General features: G+C 45.9%; 1 protein-coding gene across 6 annotated transcripts in view; it reads left to right on the forward strand.

Moving 5' to 3' along the window:
• The window catches only part of LOC134633513 (transcription factor COE3-like), a 74882-nt gene that overhangs the window by 7145 nt on the left and 48710 nt on the right, over positions 1–19027 (forward strand). For all 6 annotated transcript variants that reach the window (XM_063482339.1, XM_063482340.1, XM_063482338.1 and 3 more), the window contains 5 exons: positions 102–258; positions 1227–1290; positions 1371–1426; positions 3771–3844; positions 4084–4152. In XM_063482339.1, coding sequence (XP_063338409.1) covers positions 102–258; positions 1227–1290; positions 1371–1426; positions 3771–3844; positions 4084–4152 — 420 coding nt within the window. The remainder of the gene's footprint in view (positions 1–101; positions 259–1226; positions 1291–1370; positions 1427–3770; positions 3845–4083; positions 4153–19027) is intronic.

Here is a 19027-nt window from a genome sequence, read left to right on the forward strand (position 1 = left end):
ATAACAGAGCAGGAAGCTCTGTGACGACTGCAGTAATAAACCTGACCTCGTCCTCCGTGTCCTGCATCTTTTATATTTCTGTCCATCTCTTTGCTTTTCAGCGGGGTGGGGTTAGCTCGCGCTCACTTTGAGAAGCAGCCGCCGTCCAACCTGAGGAAGTCCAATTTCTTCCACTTCGTGCTGGCTCTGTACGACCGCCAGGGTCAGCCCGTTGAGATCGAACGCACCGCCTACGTCGACTTTGTGGAAAAGGAGAAGGTGAGACCCAGAGGGATGCGGGGAGGAGCTGGGACATAAAACAAACACACCGCACAGTGTGCAAAGACAGAAATCAAAGACACTCTCATTCTTATGACGGAGAACAGAGACGGAATCTGAACTTTAGAGACTCAGTCGCATCCCGACAGGAAGGAGAGCCTCTGCCAGACGCCGTAACGCTGCGACTGCCGTTCAGGCTGAACTCCAGCACAGTGAAACAGTAGTGCTGATTTTATCAGCATCGCACATGTGGCTTTTATTTGAACCTCACTTCATATTTTTTACATTTAAATAAAAATGCAGATTTATCTGGACAGCTGAGACCGTCAGCTCCGCATCCCGAGCTCAGGCTTCGTTTATCGCAAACTGATACCACAGCTCCAGCACCGTAACATGTCCACAGCGGTATAATAGACAACAGCACCTGTGACAGGTGTGTTTGGCAGTAGTGTGCACAGTAAACACGATAAAATGCAGTTTGCGTCATTTTAATGCAGCAGTTTTTCCCTCTGACAGTTGCGTCTGTGCCGAAGGTTGATTCATGTTTATCAGCCCGACAGCTCCGGCTCAGTGCAGACAGACCAGTGTGAATGTGGCCCCGATTCACCAAACAGGGAAAATGAAGCGCCAAACAGAGCTGATAGGTGTGTTTAGTTTTACGGCCGATTTCCAAAAGTTTGGATGTTTTCAAAACGGAGGAGCTGACGCTTCATTTCAGCATCAAGCAAACAACGTGTGGTTAGAATAATCAGTAAATCAGTTCAAGGACTTGGTTAAATCTTCCCCTCTGTTTATGCAGCAGGTTCAGCCATCTCAGACGTGTCCGCTGGTCCGAAATATACGGACTCACCAAAGTTACACACCAGCGCGCTCTAATGCACTAAAACATGCAGAACTTCTGCTTGGTCACATCAGGTGGTGAAACCAAACGCACCCACGCCTCAGTTTGTTTCCTGACTTTGTTTCAGGAGCCGACGGGAGAGAAGACCAACAACGGGATCCACTACAAGCTGCAGCTGCTCTACAGTAATGGTGGGTGCGCTTGTTTTAATGAGCGGCACAGCCCCGTCTCTGCTTGCTCACGCTAACCCTGACTGTTGGTTTGTGTGCAGGAGTGAGGACGGAGCAGGACCTGTACGTCCGCCTCATCGACTCCATGACCAAACAGGTGAGATTATTGATCATCAGCATGTGCACCGAGAGGAGACTGATCAATAACAGCAACGGCAGTGACTATTGTTTGGATCTGATTAATGAACCTCCAGCAGAAAAATCAGACGTTTCACAATAAGAGCATCTTTTTCTTCCTGCTGCAGTCCGAGGTGTCAGACAGAGTTTCAGATAGACATCTCCTCCTCCTCCTCCTCTTTCTTTTCCTCTTCCTCCTCCTTCTCCTAGTCCTCCTCCTCCTCGTCCTCCTCCTTCTCTTCATCCTCCTCCTCCTCATCCTCCTCTTTCTCTTCCTCTTCCTCGTCCTCCTCTTTCTTTTCCTCGTCTTCCTCCTTCTCCTACTCCTCCTCCTCATCTTTGTCCTCCTCCTCCTCCTCGTCCTCCTCCTTTCTTTTCCTCGTCCTCCTCCTTCTCTTCATCCTCCTCCTCCTCCTCTTCCTCCTCCTCTTCATCCTCCTCCTCCTCCTCCTCTTTCTCTTCATCCTCCTCCTCTTTCTCTTCCTCCTCCTTCTCCTCCTCCTCCTCCTTTTTCTTTTCCTCGTCCTCCTCCTTCTCTTCATCCTCCTCCTCTTCCTCCTCCTCTTTCTCTTCCTCCTCCTTCTCCTACTCCTCCTCCTCATCCTCGTCCTCCTCCTCCTCTTTCTTTTCCTCTTCCTCCTCCTACTCCTTCTCCTCATCCTTGTCCTCCTCTTTCTCTTCCTCCTCCTTCTCCTCCTCCTCCTCTTTCTCTTCCTCTTCCTCCTCCTCCTTCTCTTCCTCCTTCTCCTCCTCCTTGTCATCCTCCTCCTCCTCTTTCTCTTCCTCCTCCTCCTCCTCTTCCTCTTCCTCCTCCTCCTCCTCTTCCTCCTCGTCGTCCTCCTCCTCCTCTTCCTCCTCGTCGTCCTCCTCCTCCTCTTTCTCTTCCTCCTTCTCCTCCTCCTCGTCATCCTCCTCCTCCTCCTTCTCTTCCTCGTCATCCTCCTCCTCCTCTTTCTCCTTCTCCTCCTCGTCGTCCTCCTCCTCCTCTTTCTCCTTCTCCTCCTCCTCGTCCTCCTCCTCCTCTTTCTCCTTCTCCTCCTCCTCGTCGTCCTCCTCCTCCTCTTTCTCCTTCTCCTCCTCCTCGTCGTCCTCCTCTTTCTCTTCCTCCTCCTCCTCGTCCTCCTCCTCCTCCTCGTCGTCCTCCTCCTCCTCTTTCTCTTCCTCCTCCTCGTCGTCCTCCTCCTCCTCTTTCTCTTCCTCCTCCTCGTCGTCCTCCTCCTCCTCTTTCTCTTCCTCCTCCTCCTCCTCCTCTTCCTCCTCCTCCTCCTCTTTCTCTTCCTCCTCCTCCTCTTTCTCTTCCTCCTCTTCCTCCTCCTCTTCCTCCTCCTCCTCCTAGATATATTTCAGGTTTTTCTCAAACAGGACTCTGAGCCACTGAAGTCAAACGCAGACTGAAAACCTTTAATCACAGAGTTTATTTCTCTCTTTGCTCGCGTTTGTTCGACGGTTCCAAGTTAAAACTAGCGCCCGAGACTCGGAGCAGTGACGGCGCTCGGTCTGCCGCCGTGTTGAGTTTATTAGAGATTGATCTAACGTCGTGTCACAGCTTGTTTGCATTTGTCTCTGAGTGTCAATAAATCAGCTGTTAAAGACTCGTGCTAGCACGCCACTTCCAGAGTAAACATGTGATCGGAGAGAGTGAGGAGCCACTGCCATCTGCCGCCTTCACGTCTGAGCAGTTTCCTCATCGTCTGAAACGATGGCGGGAATGTGGCGAGCACGTGTCTGTCAGCTCTGCGCGGTCACGCTCGCCTGCTCCTTTCCGATCAGGCTCCTCCTGACTGGTTGGAAAAGATGGACACTGTTACGTCCCCTGTCGGTTTCTGTGGTCCGAGTAAAGCCAGGCTCATAGCTGAGGCCAGACGGGGGGGGGCGTGCTCCATCAGCACCGAGGATCGTTTGTGGTCTGTAGGAGGCGCTGATGGGCGTGGTCCCTGTGTGATAGAGAAGCGCTCCATCAGCAGCCGGGTCACTCAGGTTTGACTCTAATGAAAAGCAGCAGCAGCGTTTGAATCCTACGACTCATTCAATTAGCGCGCTTTAACGAGCGAGCCGTCAGCCGGCTCGCCGTGACAGAGAGGCGTTTCATGCGTTTGGTTCCAGCTGTTTCATGTGAATATCTGCAGGCTGCAGCTGTAATGAAACATTCAGAGGATCAAATGTTTGTGTCCCGCTCCTCTCTCACTCAGGCTAATCGCTAATAATGAGCTCTAATTGAGACGAATGAAACCGGCTTTAATGGAGCTGTTTCTGCTGCAGGCCAGTGGGCGGGGCCATGATGAAGCGCAACAGGTGATCTTCACTTTACCTGTTTGTGTGTGCAGGCAATCATCTATGAAGGCCAGGACAAAAACCCTGAGATGTGCCGAGTTCTGCTGACGCACGAGATCATGTGCAGGTAAGGCCGCGAAACACCGACCAGATCTGAGTAGTTCTTCTTCTCTGCTTCAAATAAAAGTCCTGATGTTTGAGAGCGGTATCCTCACGTCCACGGTGACTCGTGCCCTGATGGAGCCTGTTCCCTGCATACAGAGTGGGCGTGTGCAGGTGTCTCACCTGAGCTGTCTGAAAGAAATACGAGGCACTGCAGTGACTGACGGGTCTGCTTTCATTTTTGTCTCTCTGTGTGCGTGTCAGCCGCTGCTGCGATAAGAAGAGCTGTGGAAACAGGAACGAGACGCCGTCAGACCCCGTCATCATCGACAGGTAACAGATACGAAGCATCACGCACTCACATACACCTGTCAGACTGTTTGTGCGCTCGCTCTAACATCGAGCACGCAAACAAACATGCAGCAGATGCAAGAAAGACAAATAGACACCGACGACACGCGGCGCATTCCTGTCAGCCTTCTTACGTACCCGAGCGGCAGATTCTCGATCAGTCATCAGAGAGCACCAGCCGAGTCACAGACACAGGAGGAGCTGCAGGTTGAATAGCGCCCCCTGCATGACGGTTATTAGCAGGATGTGATGAAAGACGTCAGCTGATCTGCTGCGTTCAGGTGAGTCTGTTCATCCACCTGCTGGTTTCATACCTGGATGAAGAGGCGGTTTGGTGCCACACAAAGTGAGAAACAGCAGGTTGGATTTGTGTGTTGGTCAGTTACCTTTGTCAGTCTCAGGTTAGCATACGTGTAGTGACATCACAACAGCACAGTATGAATGAAGCTTGTTGTAACAAATGTGTCACACAGTAAGGTTCATGCTGGCGTTCCTCAGGGTTTCGTGCTGGGTCCAATCATGTTTCCATGTGGCAGATGGCCCCGCCCCTCCCTGAGCCTGGTTCTGCTGGAGGTTCCTTCTTGTTAAAAGGGAGTTTTTCCTTCCCACTGTCGCCAAAGTGGTTGCTCATTGTTGTTGGGGCTTTACCTTACAGTGTAAAGCACCCTGAGGTGACTGTTGGTGCCACATCAATAAAAGTGAACTGAGCTGTGACACGAACGTGCTGATTATGTGCGGTGGGAGCGCGATTCACGCTGAGTAGCTCTGTGAATTTAAGGGCTAATGAAAGGTGAACATTAAATGCAGCTCAGCTTTACATCATTCAAACAGGATGACATGTAGAGCTACTGGGCTGATGTGGTTGAGCCTGCGCCTCCTCTTCATCCTCCTCTCAGATTCCTCCCCCTCCCCTCCTTCCTGGCCTCCCATGAGGAATCATACGCTATGCTCTTCTCTTTTCACCTCCCCCTCCTCTTCCTCCTTCTCCTCAGCTCTTGTCCTCCTCCTGAGTATTAATCTCAGTCCTCCCTCCCCCTCTTCCTTCTCTGAGGCTGTGGACGGAGGAGGGGGGAGTATGGATGGATGGAGGGATGGATGTGACTGCAGCAGCTCTTTGAAAAGAGAAGTGGTGATTTTTACAGCAGCTCTTTTTTCTCTCTCTGCCAGCTGAAATGCATGATGGGAAGGTCTCCTGTGTTTTTGGCGGCGTCCAGTGAACAGGAAACATGTCAGGGTCAGACTGCAGAGAGAGCACAAACACTGCGATTCGTTCGCTCTCACTTCAAGAAAACTAACACAACAGCATTTCATTTCTTCTCCTTCACTCCAGAACCCAGCGCTGGTTTCTGTCAGCATGTCGACCTGCTCTAAGACACAAACATCTGCTTTTTAGCTTATTTTTGTTTTGTTTGTGTTGTTGAAAAAAAAACCCTAAAATGAAAAGCTGAACGCAGCTTTAAAGATAAGCGTTAATTTACAAGGTGTATAAACAGTGCACAAAAGTGCAAGAAAGGAACATCAAAAATGAACTGTGAGGAGGCAGAAAAGAGAAATGCACCAAAAAACTGACAGGTGAACGGAGTGAGCACAGGGTGGGCCGTCACAAAGGAAAGGAGGACAAAGACAGGAAGTAAAGCCAGCAGACACGCAGTCGGAAGATTCATAAAAAAAAGCAGGATGCAGCCACGGGTTTAAAGTCTTTGAACACGCACAGATTTTTACATTTAACTTCATGATTGTTTTTGTGGCTCATTAAAGGTTAGAAAATGTACTTGAATAAATTAATCTCTTCTTTTCATTTCCAGCTTCCATTTTTAAGCAAACGTTTAAAATATATAAAAAATATCCTGAATGCATTCACTCATAATTATGGATCATACTGCTTTTAGTTTATTAGGACTCTGCATACAGGACAGAAGCTGGACAACAACAACAATAATAATAATAAAACATATGCAGGAATTTTACAGTTGCTTTGTTTAACGTGTTCTTTCTGCCACTTTGAAATCTGAAACGCAGACTGTAGCTCCTTCCTCACTCGTACGTGTGCGCACAGAAATGCTGCATAAAATAAAGCTGATTTAAAACAGCTATGAAACAGAAAAACACTCTTCACTGTGACGTGTCAATAAACGAGAACTTGTTATTAAATGTGTCTCATTTTTATATAAAACAGCACATTTCAGTAAACTTGTAATATAAAAGAGACAATGACGTGAGTCAGTTTTTTTATTGCTGTCGGTGAACGCAGCCATCGGTGCAGGATACCTGTGTCACGTTTAGCCATTAGCTTTCAGACGTGCGAACAGCGCCGCATCATCTGCAAACATGACGACCGTCTGACAGGATGCAGAGCTGCAGCTTCCTCCTGCTTCCTGCATGCAGCGATTCACATTTTTACTTCTGCGATCATCACTTAGTTTTGGACCTCTGAGTCAAGTCCAATAATCCAGACCTGGATGACGGAGAACCTGCACAAACATTTCCCCTCCCAGATGTTTTTGCTTCATCCTCTGAAGGCGTAGTTTCAGACCAGTGACCTGATTTCTGCCCACTGTTCCTCCGTCAGGCATCCTGTGGCGTTCCCGTCGGTAAGCCATTACTCTGTGCAGGTTATTTCCCCTCACGGCCTCCAAATGGGCCCAGCCCACAGGCTGAACCTCGTCTGGCTCTTTGTTCTGAGTGAAGAGCTTTGGAGGGTCATCGATGATGGGACGATCCCCCTCTGAGCGCCGACTGTGAGAACATTTTAATGCGATGATCTTCAGTCACGTTCACATCTTTAAAAAGCTCGCCGTCGATCTGTCTGCCTGTTTGTAGCTGCTGATGATGGTGGTGATGGAACTAGCTCTCATCTTTACACGCTCTCGCTCTGAATACCTGATGTGAGAAATTTTTTGGGGGGGTACAATCTCCCGTCTGTGAGGGTCTCTGGTGTCTGCAGCGTGGGATTATGGGAGGACGATGGGCTGTCAATCATTTAGCGGGCGTAGGTGTGATTTCCCTCTCATGCTGCAGGTTGGTTTTGGATGGAATCTCATTACTGGCCGTGTTTCAGGGTGACTGACAGCAGAATAATGTTTGGGCCCCCAGAGGGCCGCGGCCGGCTAAATGTTAAATGTATGAATGCATGGGAGTCAATGGAGAGATGAAGTGTAGCTGAATATTTTATTCTTCCTGGGAAACAGTCACGGAGTGGAGAGTGTGACCCTGAACACACCATCTGCTGCTGTTTCGCTGCCGAACACGCCGTTCACAGAAAGCGCAAATATGGCTGACTGGCAGAGTCACCTGGGGGCGCGGGCGGGGGGGCAGGTAAATAAACAAAGACTAATTAACCAGGATTTGTATAAAAGTGTCAGACACACAGCAGTCACCTACGTGTATTAGCTGTGCGTATACACACTTTGATGTTAATATGGAAATAATCATTCAATTACCAACAACTCCGATTAATTCATCTGAAAACATGTATGTGTCTTCTTCAAAAAGAACAGATTATGACAGAGAAAAGTCCAAATCTGTGTTTTTAGGACAACGAAGTGTGTTTAAAGATCCAAACGCTGTGAAAGACGAGACGTGACAGCGAGCAAAGCTGAGGGGTCGAACTTTGTGTTAAAAAGTTAGTAAACTCTGAAGATGGACTCCTTCTCCTGGGCTGTGGTCTGCAGGTCAGGGCTTCTTAAACTGACTGTGAGCTGTTACTGTGGGGCCTTACAGCGTAAATCACCTTGAAGCTACTGTTGTGATTTGGTGCTGGATAAATAAGTCTGTAACAGAAAGCATGATTCAAACACAGGAAGGGGCGGAGCAGTTTGTTGGATCAAACGAGACACTCGGAGATGAAACTAATCATGTGACTGATGTTTGTTATCCAACATACGAGCCTCGACTCAGGAGCAGAAAAACCCACTCTCACTGTGTGTGTGTGTGTCTGTGTGTGTGTGTCTGTGAATGCGTGTGTGTGTGTCTGTGTGTGTGTGTGTGTCTGTGAATGCGTGTGTGTGTGTGTGTGTGTGTGTGTGTGTGTGTGTGTGTCTGTGAATGCGTGTGTGTGTGTGTGTGTCTGTGAATGCGTGTGTGTGTGTGTGTGTCTGTGAATGCGTGTGTGTGTGTGTGAATGCGTGTGTGTGTGTGTGTGTGTCTGTGAATGCGTGTGTGTGTGTGTGTCTGTGAATGCGTGTGTGTGTGTGTGTGTGTGTCTGTGAATGCGTGTGTGTGTGTGTCTGTGAATGCGTGTGTGTGTGTGTGTGTGTGTCTGTGAATGCGTGTGTGTGTGTGTCTGTGAATGCGTGTGTGTGTGTGTGTCTGTGAATGCGTGTGTGTGTCTGTGTGTGTGTGTGTGTGTGTGTGTGTCTGTGAATGCGTGTGTGTGTGTGTGTGTGTCTGTGAATGCGTGTGTGTGTGTGTGTGTGTCTGTGAATGCGTGTGTGTGTCTGTGTGTGTGTGTGTCTGTGAATGCGTGTCTGTGTGTGTGTGTGTGTCTGTGTGTGTGTGTGTGTGTGTGTGTGTGTGTGTGTCTGTGTGTGTCTGTGTGTGTGTGTCTGTGTGTGTCTGTGAATGCGTGTCTGTGTGTGTCTGTGAATGCGTGTGTGTGTGTGTCTGTGAATGCGTGTCTGTGTGTGTCTGTGAGTGCGTGTCTGTGTCTGTGTGTGTGTCTGTGTGTGTGTCTGTGTGTGTGTGTGTCTGTGAGTGCGTGTGTGTGTGTGTCTGTGAGTGCGTGCGTGTGTGTGTCTGTGTGTGCGTGCGTGTGTGTGTCTGTGTGTGTGTGTGTGTCTGTGAGTGCGTGCGTGTGTGTGTCTGTGAGTGCGTGCGTGTGTGTGTCTGTGTGTGTGTGTGTGTGTGTGTGTCTGTGAATGCGTGTGTGTGTGTGTCTGTGTGTGCGTGTGTGTGTCTGTGTGTGTGCGTGTGTGTGTCTGTGTGTGTGCGTGTGTGTGTGTGTGTGTGTGTGCGCGCGCTGCCCCTGTCAGGAGTTAGAGGTGACGTATTGATCGTCTTGTTCATCATTAGACATCAGACGCTGTGATCGAGGAGACGCTCACTGACTTTACAACTAAATCTCTCCTCTCCCCTTTATCCTCACAAACTGCTCCTCCTCCTCACCTCCTCTTCACCTCTTCGTCTCCTGCAGTACTCGGAGAGTCTTCCTCTCATCTTCGTCTTCATCTTTTCTCCTCTTCTGTCCTCCTTTGCTGTTACGAGGATACAGATTCAGGGGAGACAGATCTGCTCCGTCTAATTGCTTTTTAACAGGTGTCTCCTCCTGTGTGTGTGTGTGTGTGTGTGTGAGAGAGTATTGATCATCAGTAAGTGTTGCTGGTAGAGACACGTCCCTATTGATTATCAATTAAAAAAACAGATGTGTGTGTGGTTTCATGGCTGCGCCTCACACACTCTGTTGGTATTTCAGGATTCAGCTTTACGTTGCATCAGACAGGCTAATTAGGTACAAAGCTCTCTCACACAGACACACACACACACACACACGCACACAGTCAGAGTGACGTTTCTGTGCTTCATTTTGTGTTTTGTTGTTTGAGTTAACGAGTTTTGACGAGCCGTCTCTCACAGCGGCGAGGGTTTTACCTCCTCTGATGTCACTTCTGCCAGCTGCACACAGAAAGGAAGAACTGGGAATCTGTTGCTGCTGTTGTGGTTGCTGGTTGGTTTTGGTTGGAGGGTTTGGGGGATGTTTCCACTGCATCTTGTCTCTTCTGGTCTCACAGGATTGATTTTTATTGACCTTCATTTTCCTATTTTGGAAACGTTTGCAGTGTTTGGTTCACTGCGACTGTCACTGTAAGCACATAAAACCATCACATGTACATTAAATCTTAGAAATTCAACAAGTTGCTGCACAAATCTATTTTGTAATGGTCAGCTGATAAATCAAAACTTCCGTCTTAAATCAGCTGATTTCCAGAACATTTTCTGTTCAACTGTTTCCAGTTTGCGTAAAAATACTTTTACAGATGTTTATTGAAAAATTGCCACTTTCACACAGGTGTCACGCTTACATATCTGAGGCAACGTTTGAACATAAATATCTCAAAAATTATTAAAGATAAAAGTCTGAAATTTTCAGTGATCTTTGTTACCATCAAAATAAATCAGGACACAGATGCATAAAAAGATGTCGGATAATTCATGATAAATATATGTGTATTTAGGGATTTTAGATGTATTAATATTAAGAGATATTTGTGTCCTAACTTTCACATTCTGTGGTATTGTTATGTCACTTCCTGTGAAGGTCCTCATCCCTCCTCTCTTCTTAAATTTCCTCTTCTGAATTTTAACAAGAGGTGACTTTATGAAAACAGAACACCTGCTGACATTTCATTGGTCCATGTGCAAAGCTGGTGTGTGATTGGTCAGAGCCCGTGCTACTAAACGTTAGCTCAGTGCTCAGAATATTTAAACATACTACTTCTTACAAAGAACATGGCGCCTGTTCTGTGTGGTAAACGTGTTCATGGACAGCAGAGGAATCAGAGATCCCAGGCTGGTCCAGCTGTTAATAACCTCCTCCTCCTCCTCCTGTGATGAAGAACAGAGGAGGAGGAGCTGTCTGTTTTCATTTACTGTGAACAGAGAGTTGATGGACTCCTCATTATCTCATTTAATTACCTCCTCCTCTGTACATCGGAGTCTGAACACTGAGGAAGGGCCAGTGTGTGTGTGTGTGTGTGTGTGTGTGTGTGTGTGTGTGAGAGAGAGAGTGAGTGAGAGTGAGTGATTGACAGCTGACATTAAGTTGTTTAGCAGTAAAATGTCAGAGTCTGAATATTCCTGCTGCTCTGTTTGACCCCGTCTGTCTGCCGTAGGAGGACCTGCGGACTCTTCGGGATAAATCAGATTTCTGTCAGATGACAAACATCAGTCTGTGTTTCTGATCCACGGCAGGTTTCATGCTGTGTTAGTGCGACTGGACCAGGATCCTGAAACTGGACAGCTGAAGAGTAGAAACTCATAGTGGAAACTGTGGTTTCCTCACTGAGATGAAAAACTTGTGAGTTTCCTTCAGAATTTTTCTGCTGTCGAGAAACGTGACTCTGACTTTACATTAGATTTGAACACAGCTGCGACACATCTGGATTGCGTCTCATCTCCTTGACCTGAATGGACTGAATGTTCACTGCTGTGTGTGTGTGTGTGTGTGTGTGTGTGTGTGTGTGTTGTAACAGCTGGTACTCAGTTCTTCAGCCTGTGATGCCATCTGACACTGAAACACACACGACTCCTTATAAGTGTGCAAATCACACATTCTGTCTCTGACTATAAAAAAGCAATCTGTGTGTGTGTCTGTGTGTGTGTGTGTGATAGAGAGTCATAATAGCTGTTAATTAGCTCAATGTTCAAACCAGCCGCAGATGCTAATTAGCAAAAACCTGTCCAGCATTTCGTGATAATTAGAGCGACAGGCCCAAACACATCTGACCACACACAGACACACACACACACACACACACACACACAGAGTACAGCTCAGCTTTAAAACAGTTGAGACAGAGAATGCACAAATCGTCATTAAACACCTAAAATTAAAGTGAAAATAACAACATTTGAAATGTGATTGCTCGGGAAAATAATTCAACAATTTTACAAAAATAATTAAGACTCCAGAATTTGCTGGATGTTGGTGAATGTTGCTGGATATTGGTCGATGTTATTTTTGACATTGCCGGATGTTGCTGGATGTTGCCGGATGTTGCTGGATGTTGCCGGATGTTGCTGGATGTTGGTGAATGTTGCTGGATATTGGTCGATGTTATTTTTGACATTGCCGGATGTTGGTGAATGTTGCTGGATGTTGGTGAATGTTGCTGGATGTTGCTGGGTGTTGCTGGATATTGGTCGATGTTATTTTTGACATTGCTGGATGTTGCCGGATGTTGCTGGATGTTGGTGAATGTTGCTGGATGTTGCTGGGTGTTACTGGATGTTGCTGGATGTTACTGGATATTGGTCGATGTTATTTTTGACATTGCTGGATGTTGCCGGATGTTGCTGGATGTTGGTGAATGTTGCTGGATGTTGCTGGGTGTTACTGGATGTTGCTGGATATTGGTCGATGTTATTTTTGACATTGCTGGATGTTGGTGAATGTTGCTGGATGTTGGTGAATGTTGCTGGATGTTGGTGAATGTGACTGGATGTTGCTGGATGTTGGTCGATGTTATTTTTGACATTGCCGGATGTTGCTGGATGTTGGTGAATGTTACTGGATGTTGGTCAATGTTATTTTTGACATTGCCGGATGTTGCTGGGTGTTACTGGATGTTGCTGGATATTGGTCGATGTTATTTTTGACATTGCTGGATGTTGGTGAATGTTGCTGGATGTTGGTGAATGTTGCTGGATGTTGCTGGATGTTGATGAATGTGACTGGATGTTGCTGGATGTTGGTCGATGTTATTTTTGACATTGCCGGATGTTGCTGGATGTTGGTGAATGTTACTGGATGTTGGTCAATGTTATTTTTGACATTGCCGGATGTTGCTGGGTGTTACTGGATGTTGCTGGATATTGGTCGATGTTATTTTTGACATTGCTGGATGTTGGTGAATGTTGCTGGATGTTGGTGAATGTTGCTGGATGTTGATGAATGTGACTGGATGTTGCTGGATGTTGGTCGATGTTATTTTTGACATTGCTGGATGTTGCCGGATGTTGCTGGATGTTGGTGAATGTTGGTGAATGTTGCTGGATGTTGCTGGATGTTGCCGGATGTTGCTGGATGTTGGTGAATGTTGCTGAATGTTGCTGGATGTTGGTGGATGTTGCTGGATGTTGGTGGATGTTGCTGGATGTTGGTGAATGTTGCTGGATGTTGGTGAATGTTGCTGGATGTTGCCGGCAACATGTTGCTGGATGTTGGTGAATGTTGTTGGATGTTGGTGAATGTGACTGGATGTTGCTGGATGTTGGTGAATGTGACTGGATGTTGCTGGATGTTGGTGAATGTTGCTGGATGTTGCCGGCAACATGTTGCTGGATGTTGGTGAATGTTGCCGGATGTTGGTGAATGTTGGTGGATGTTGCCGGATGTTGGTGAATGTTGCCGGATGTTGGTGAATGTTGCCGGATGTTGGTGAATGTTGGTGGATGTTGCCGGATGTTGGTGGATGTTGGTGAATGTTGCTGGATGTTGGTGAATGTTGCTGGATGTTGGTGAATGTTGGTGAATGTTGCTGGATGTTGCTGGATGTTGGTGAATGTTGGTGAATGTTGGTGAATGTTGGTGAATGTTGCTGGATGTTGGTGAATGTTGCTGGATGTTGCTGGATGTTGGTGGATGTTGGTGAATGTGACTGGATGTTGCTGGATGTTGGTGAATGTGACTGGATGTTGCTGGATGTTGGTGAATGTTGCTGGATGTTGCCGGCAACATGTTGCTGGATGTTGGTGAATGTTGCTGGATGTTGGTGAATGTTGCCGGATGTTGGTGGATGTTGCCGGATGTTGGTGAATGTTGCTGGATGTTGGTGAATGTTGCCGGATGTTGCCGGCAACATGTTGCTGGATGTTGGTGAATGTTGCTGGATGTTGGTGAATGTGACTGGATGTTGCTGGATGTTGGTGAATGTTGCTGGATGTTGGTGAATGTTGCCGGATGTTGGTGAATGTTGGTGGATGTTGGTGAATGTTGGTGAATGTTGGTGAATGTTGCTGGATGTTGGTGAATGTTGGTGAATGTTGGTGAATGTTGGTGAATGTTGCTGGATGTTGGTGAATGTTGCTGGATGTTGCTGGATGTTGGTGGATGTTGGTGAATGTGACTGGATGTTGCTGGATGTTGGTGAATGTTGCTGGATGTTGCCGGCAACATGTTGCTGGATGTTGGTGAATGTTGCTGGATGTTGGTGAATGTTGCCGGATGTTGGTGGATGTTGCCGGATGTTGGTGAATGTTGCTGGATGTTGGTGAATGTTGCTGGATGTTGCCGGCAACATGTTGCTGGATGTTGGTGAATGTTGCTGGATGTTGGTGAATGTGACTGGATGTTGCTGGATGTTGGTGAATGTTGCTGGATGTTGGTGAATGTTGCCGGATGTTGGTGAATGTTGGTGGATGTTGCCGGATGTTGGTGAATGTTGGTGAATGTTGCTGGATGTTGGTGAATGTTGCCGGATGTTGGTGAATGTTGGTGGATGTTGCCGGATGTTGGTGAATGTTGCCGGATGTTGGTGAATGTTGCTGGATGTTGGTGAATGTTGGTGAATGTTGCTGGATGTTGGTGAATGTTGGTGAATGTTGGTGAATGTTGCCGGATGTTGGTGGATGTTGCCGGATGTTGCCGGATGTTTGTGGTTGTTTGTGGATGTTGCTGGATGTTGGTGAATGTTGGTGAATGTTGCTGGATGTTGGTGAATGTTGGTGAATGTTGCTGGATGTTTGTGGTTGTTTGTGGATGTTGCTGGATGTTGGTGAATGTTGCTGGATGTTGGTGAATGTTGGTGAATGTTGCTGGATGTGATAAGACACATGTTGACCTGTTGTCTTTGGACTATTTTCCATAAAAATAGCCCTTGTATGATTTGTAAATTATTGCAATCTTATTCTTTTATCTCTTTTCCTTTTTACAAACATTGATCCCAATCAGAGTTGATAAGATGTCAAATTGAAGGAAAAGTCAGAGTCTTGAGATTACATTTAATTCAACAAGCAGAGCAGTTAACACCACATAAACAGAAAGCACAGCAGTTGGACTGAGAATTGATAAGATTTAGCAATTCAGTTTCCATAATGAATCGCTTATGGATTCAGTTCCTTTTCACTTCCCGTACCAATTCTCACTGGCTCCACTTTGAGAGCCACCACCATCTCTAAGCAGCATATCAAAGACATTACATTCATGCACATTAATTACATACTGAGTGATCAAATGTTTGTGCATGTTGGAGGTGTTTTCCTCTCTGCTGTGATCAGTTTTGGGTCATTACTCAAAAATGTAATTATTACACAGAACACTTTTCTTGAAAGTAATGCAGTACGTTACCTAATTACACCCAGGAGAAAGACATTCATTATACTACTCGTTATATTACTTTCATGTTACTCTGTAAAATGATCTGAAACACACTGTCTCATAATCACCAGTTAACCATCTAAACCTACGGGCTACAGGGACACACGTGATCTTTCTCCAAGTGTTTATGTATGAGCATAAAGTCGACAGCACAAATCAAAGATCGAAACCAGCACAAAGAGACTTTAAAGTGATTCTGCTTTAGAAACATGAACAGGTAGAAACGGAGGCTGCAGCCTGACTGCTCATCAGTTTGTTACCTCTTGAAATTCAGCAGCAGCTCACGTTATCATGGTGCTGGTCTGGGGTCAGCATTTACTCAGCTTAACATCACTCTGGGCTCTTGGCTAGCTTAGTGTTAGCATGCTGTCTATGTAGGCTCTTGCAAAGAACCGAAGTTGCATTAAGTTAATACAGTTGTTTCTGTTCTGGAGCAGTCTTCACTCTATCATCTCATCTTTTGTGTAATAAAAATATAACATCCATTTCGATGCTGGAGACGGCGCCACTATTTTCTTCCACCGACACAGAACTGAAATCAGCTGATTGTAGCGAGAGTGCAAGGATCGATAAGCGGGCTCGGTAGGCAGACTAACAATTCCATGGAATTAGACTACCGGGAGCCGGCTCTCTACAAGAACTGTTCTCGATTCCCATCCCTAACAGCAGTCGATGTGTCACAGTGGTTAAATTTAGACTGGTATTATATAAACTGTGCCTGCAGCCCCGACACAGTAGCAGACTACAAGACGACAGCAGGGTCTGGGTTAGGGTTTAGGGTGTGGACCTCTGATGCTGCTCGTTAGGTTCTGCTGGTGTGTTTTTGTCATGCAGCTTGTTGGGGATCATTTTCTAATTAAAACTGACATAAAGAACATGACTAAAACATACAGAGAGTGCTGTTACAACACGCTAACAAACGCTCTGACAGCACTTAGTAAACACTCCAAGGACGCATAAACAACAACTGAGATAAATAAACAGGAAGATGAAGAGAGAACAAGACAAGGACACAGTCAGAGCTCACTGGAATCACGCTAAGAACACGCAGAGCACTATGTTGCTGCCTGACAGCTTCTCTAGTTTCCAATAACAACAAAAGTCAGAGGCCTCAAGAGTCAAGTGAAGTGGATTCATCAGGCTAATCGCATGGTGTAGTTTCCTGTTGCTGCTGACCCTTGAGGTTGCAGACACGCTCAGCTTCAGTCTCAGAATCGTCTCTAGAAACAAACACTCGTTCCTCTGTACGCTCTTTTTAAAACGACACACCTTCTCTAATAATTGATTGATGATTGGGTTCGAGATGACCGCTCTGTTCAGACTGGCCCAAGCTCCCACCAACCTGAACTGGATAAATGATGGATGGATGGATAAATGGATGAATACCTTTGCAGGCTGATGATCAGTGTTTAAGTCTTTGGTTATAGAGTCAGGGTCAGCATATCTGCTGCTCGATCACTGCTCTGGCGATGTGTGCTAGCAAAGATCACAAAGGTAACAAAGGTGAGTCAAAAATGAGCAAAGTTCTATGATACTGAATATGTTTTAAACACAGAAAGCAAACTATCAGAAGCAGTACTGGTTCACTGTCCGATTGTGGTGCTTGACTTGTAGAAGCAGCAAACAACAGGAAGCACCTGCAGTCAGAGGTGCCAGGTTCAAGAGTCTCCTACTTAAATTTAAACCCTCGGATTAACGTGAAGTGAAGTTATGGAGCTTTCTCTGAGCAGCTGGACTCAGGCTGCACAGAATGAAAATCAGACGGCTGACGGTTGGCGTTTATTTCTAAGAGAAAAGTGAACGTTCAGCAGGTCGGTCAGGCAAACGCTGAGCTGTTAGTGAGCTGCTGCTTCTGTCTGTTGACAGTCTGTGGATGCTGGCTGGTGTTTGCTGACAGAACCTGGATAATCTCTGCTCTCATGTTCTGCCAGCACTAGAGGTTATGATCGAATACACTGACTGATGTGTTGTAACTTTATTGCAGTTTATTGTTTGATAACAGCATGTTGGTTATTTTGTAAGTGATTTAATTGCTAGCCACATGTTTAGTGAGAGCTGTTAACTATAGATTTAATTTTCTGCTAAAGGGGAGCATTTAACAGGTATTTCATTAGAAACCTGCGTTTCCCAGAATCCTTTGTGGCAGATGAAAGTTACTCAGGTTTTTAGCTAGCAAAGAAAGTTTTGGGAAGCCATTATATGTTGCTCTGATGTCGAGCAGTTTATTTGATGTACATTCCCCTTTTGAAGACCTATATAAAGACTATCGTTTCTACAATTGATGTCCGATCCATTTTTTTGGCTAAGTGGATTCGCCACAATATGATGATTGGTTGCCCCTCTTCTCTGTGACTTAGCCCCTCCTTTATGCTACCTGCCTGCTGCTTTTTAATATCCAGCAGCTGTTTCCTATTTAATCTCTGTGAAGCCTTGCTGCTTATTAAAGTATATTACTGCCCATAAATCGGGGGTCTCAAACTTAAATGAGCTAGGCGCCACTGTCATCTCATTGGACAGATACTTTAGTGTTCAAGTAGTACAAAACAAACAAACAAGAAAACACGCACAAATATTTCCTAAAATATTTTGCTTGTTTTTTTAAATGTCAAATAGACAAAACTGCAAATGTGAACACAGATTGAAGCCTGTCATTGAACGACCAAATAAAAACGTTGGTCCTCTCTGTGCATGTGGCAGCTCTTCTGCTGTCATTGTGTTTGTATTTAACTAAATCAAAGTGCAGACATACGTGTACACATGAGTTTATGACTCTGTCACTGAACTAACACAGCCAGTCCCTCAGCATGTTTGTACTCTCTGCTCATATTGTCTTCATATTCAGTCATTTTTGGCTTTTTAAAGACCAAAAAAGTCACTTCAAGCGACAAACTGCATTATATTTCTTCATGTCAATTCAGCCCCTGGGCCATAAACCTCTCCAGTTTCTAACTGTGTCTCAAGGCGTCTTTTTCTTGAAGTATGTCAGATCTGAGAATGAAACCACATAAAACCTTCAGACAGTTTTTTCTGTGCTATGTTGGTGTCATAAGTCTGTGAATCAGCAGAGACGGGCTCTGCTCTGACCCTATGGGCTTGGTCAGGTTAAAGACCAGCTCATGTCTGCGTAGGTGTTACTGAGCTGATCTCACTGAACATAAATCTGTGTTCATGTTTTTAATTCTTTGCCTTTGTACTGACTGTAGTTTCTAAACAAAGGCAGGCAATAAAAACTCAGCAGTCATTACTTCACTGTATACATCTGACTTTAAACAACTGCACAGGCGAACTCCACCGCTCCTGCAAATCGGACTTCTGTTGCAGCATTAATTTGGATTTTTGATATGTGCATCTGCAGCATGTTTGATCTTCTCCTGTTGGTGTGAAGACAACATGTTTGTCTTTATTTATGAGAACTGATAAAAAGATGATTGTGTGCAGAGAAACAGGTGAAGAGTGTGAACAGAGGTGATGAAGAGTGTTTAAAGGCAGCAGCTGCTTTAAAGCAAAGATGAACCTGAGAGAGAGCAGCGCAAATGACTCGCATCAGATTAACAGACAGAGCTGCCAGCAGCACGTAAATCACACACACATACACACACACACACACACACACACGGAGGCAGTACATTACCGTCAGTATAATTCGTCCTCACTCTGCGACTACATTTTCTACCTCATAGAGCATATTAACTCCAACACAGAGTGTGTGTGTGTGTGTGTGTGTGTGTGTGTTCCCAGTGTCAGTGTGTGTTTGACTTCTATTCTTCGTGGAGATAAATTTGCGGTGCGTCCTAATTTGCTGCTCGTAAATATGAGCTAGTGTGT

Source organism: Pelmatolapia mariae, linkage group LG8, assembly GCF_036321145.2.
Source record: "Pelmatolapia mariae isolate MD_Pm_ZW linkage group LG8, Pm_UMD_F_2, whole genome shotgun sequence".
NCBI classification, from domain to species: domain Eukaryota; kingdom Metazoa; phylum Chordata; class Actinopteri; order Cichliformes; family Cichlidae; genus Pelmatolapia; species Pelmatolapia mariae.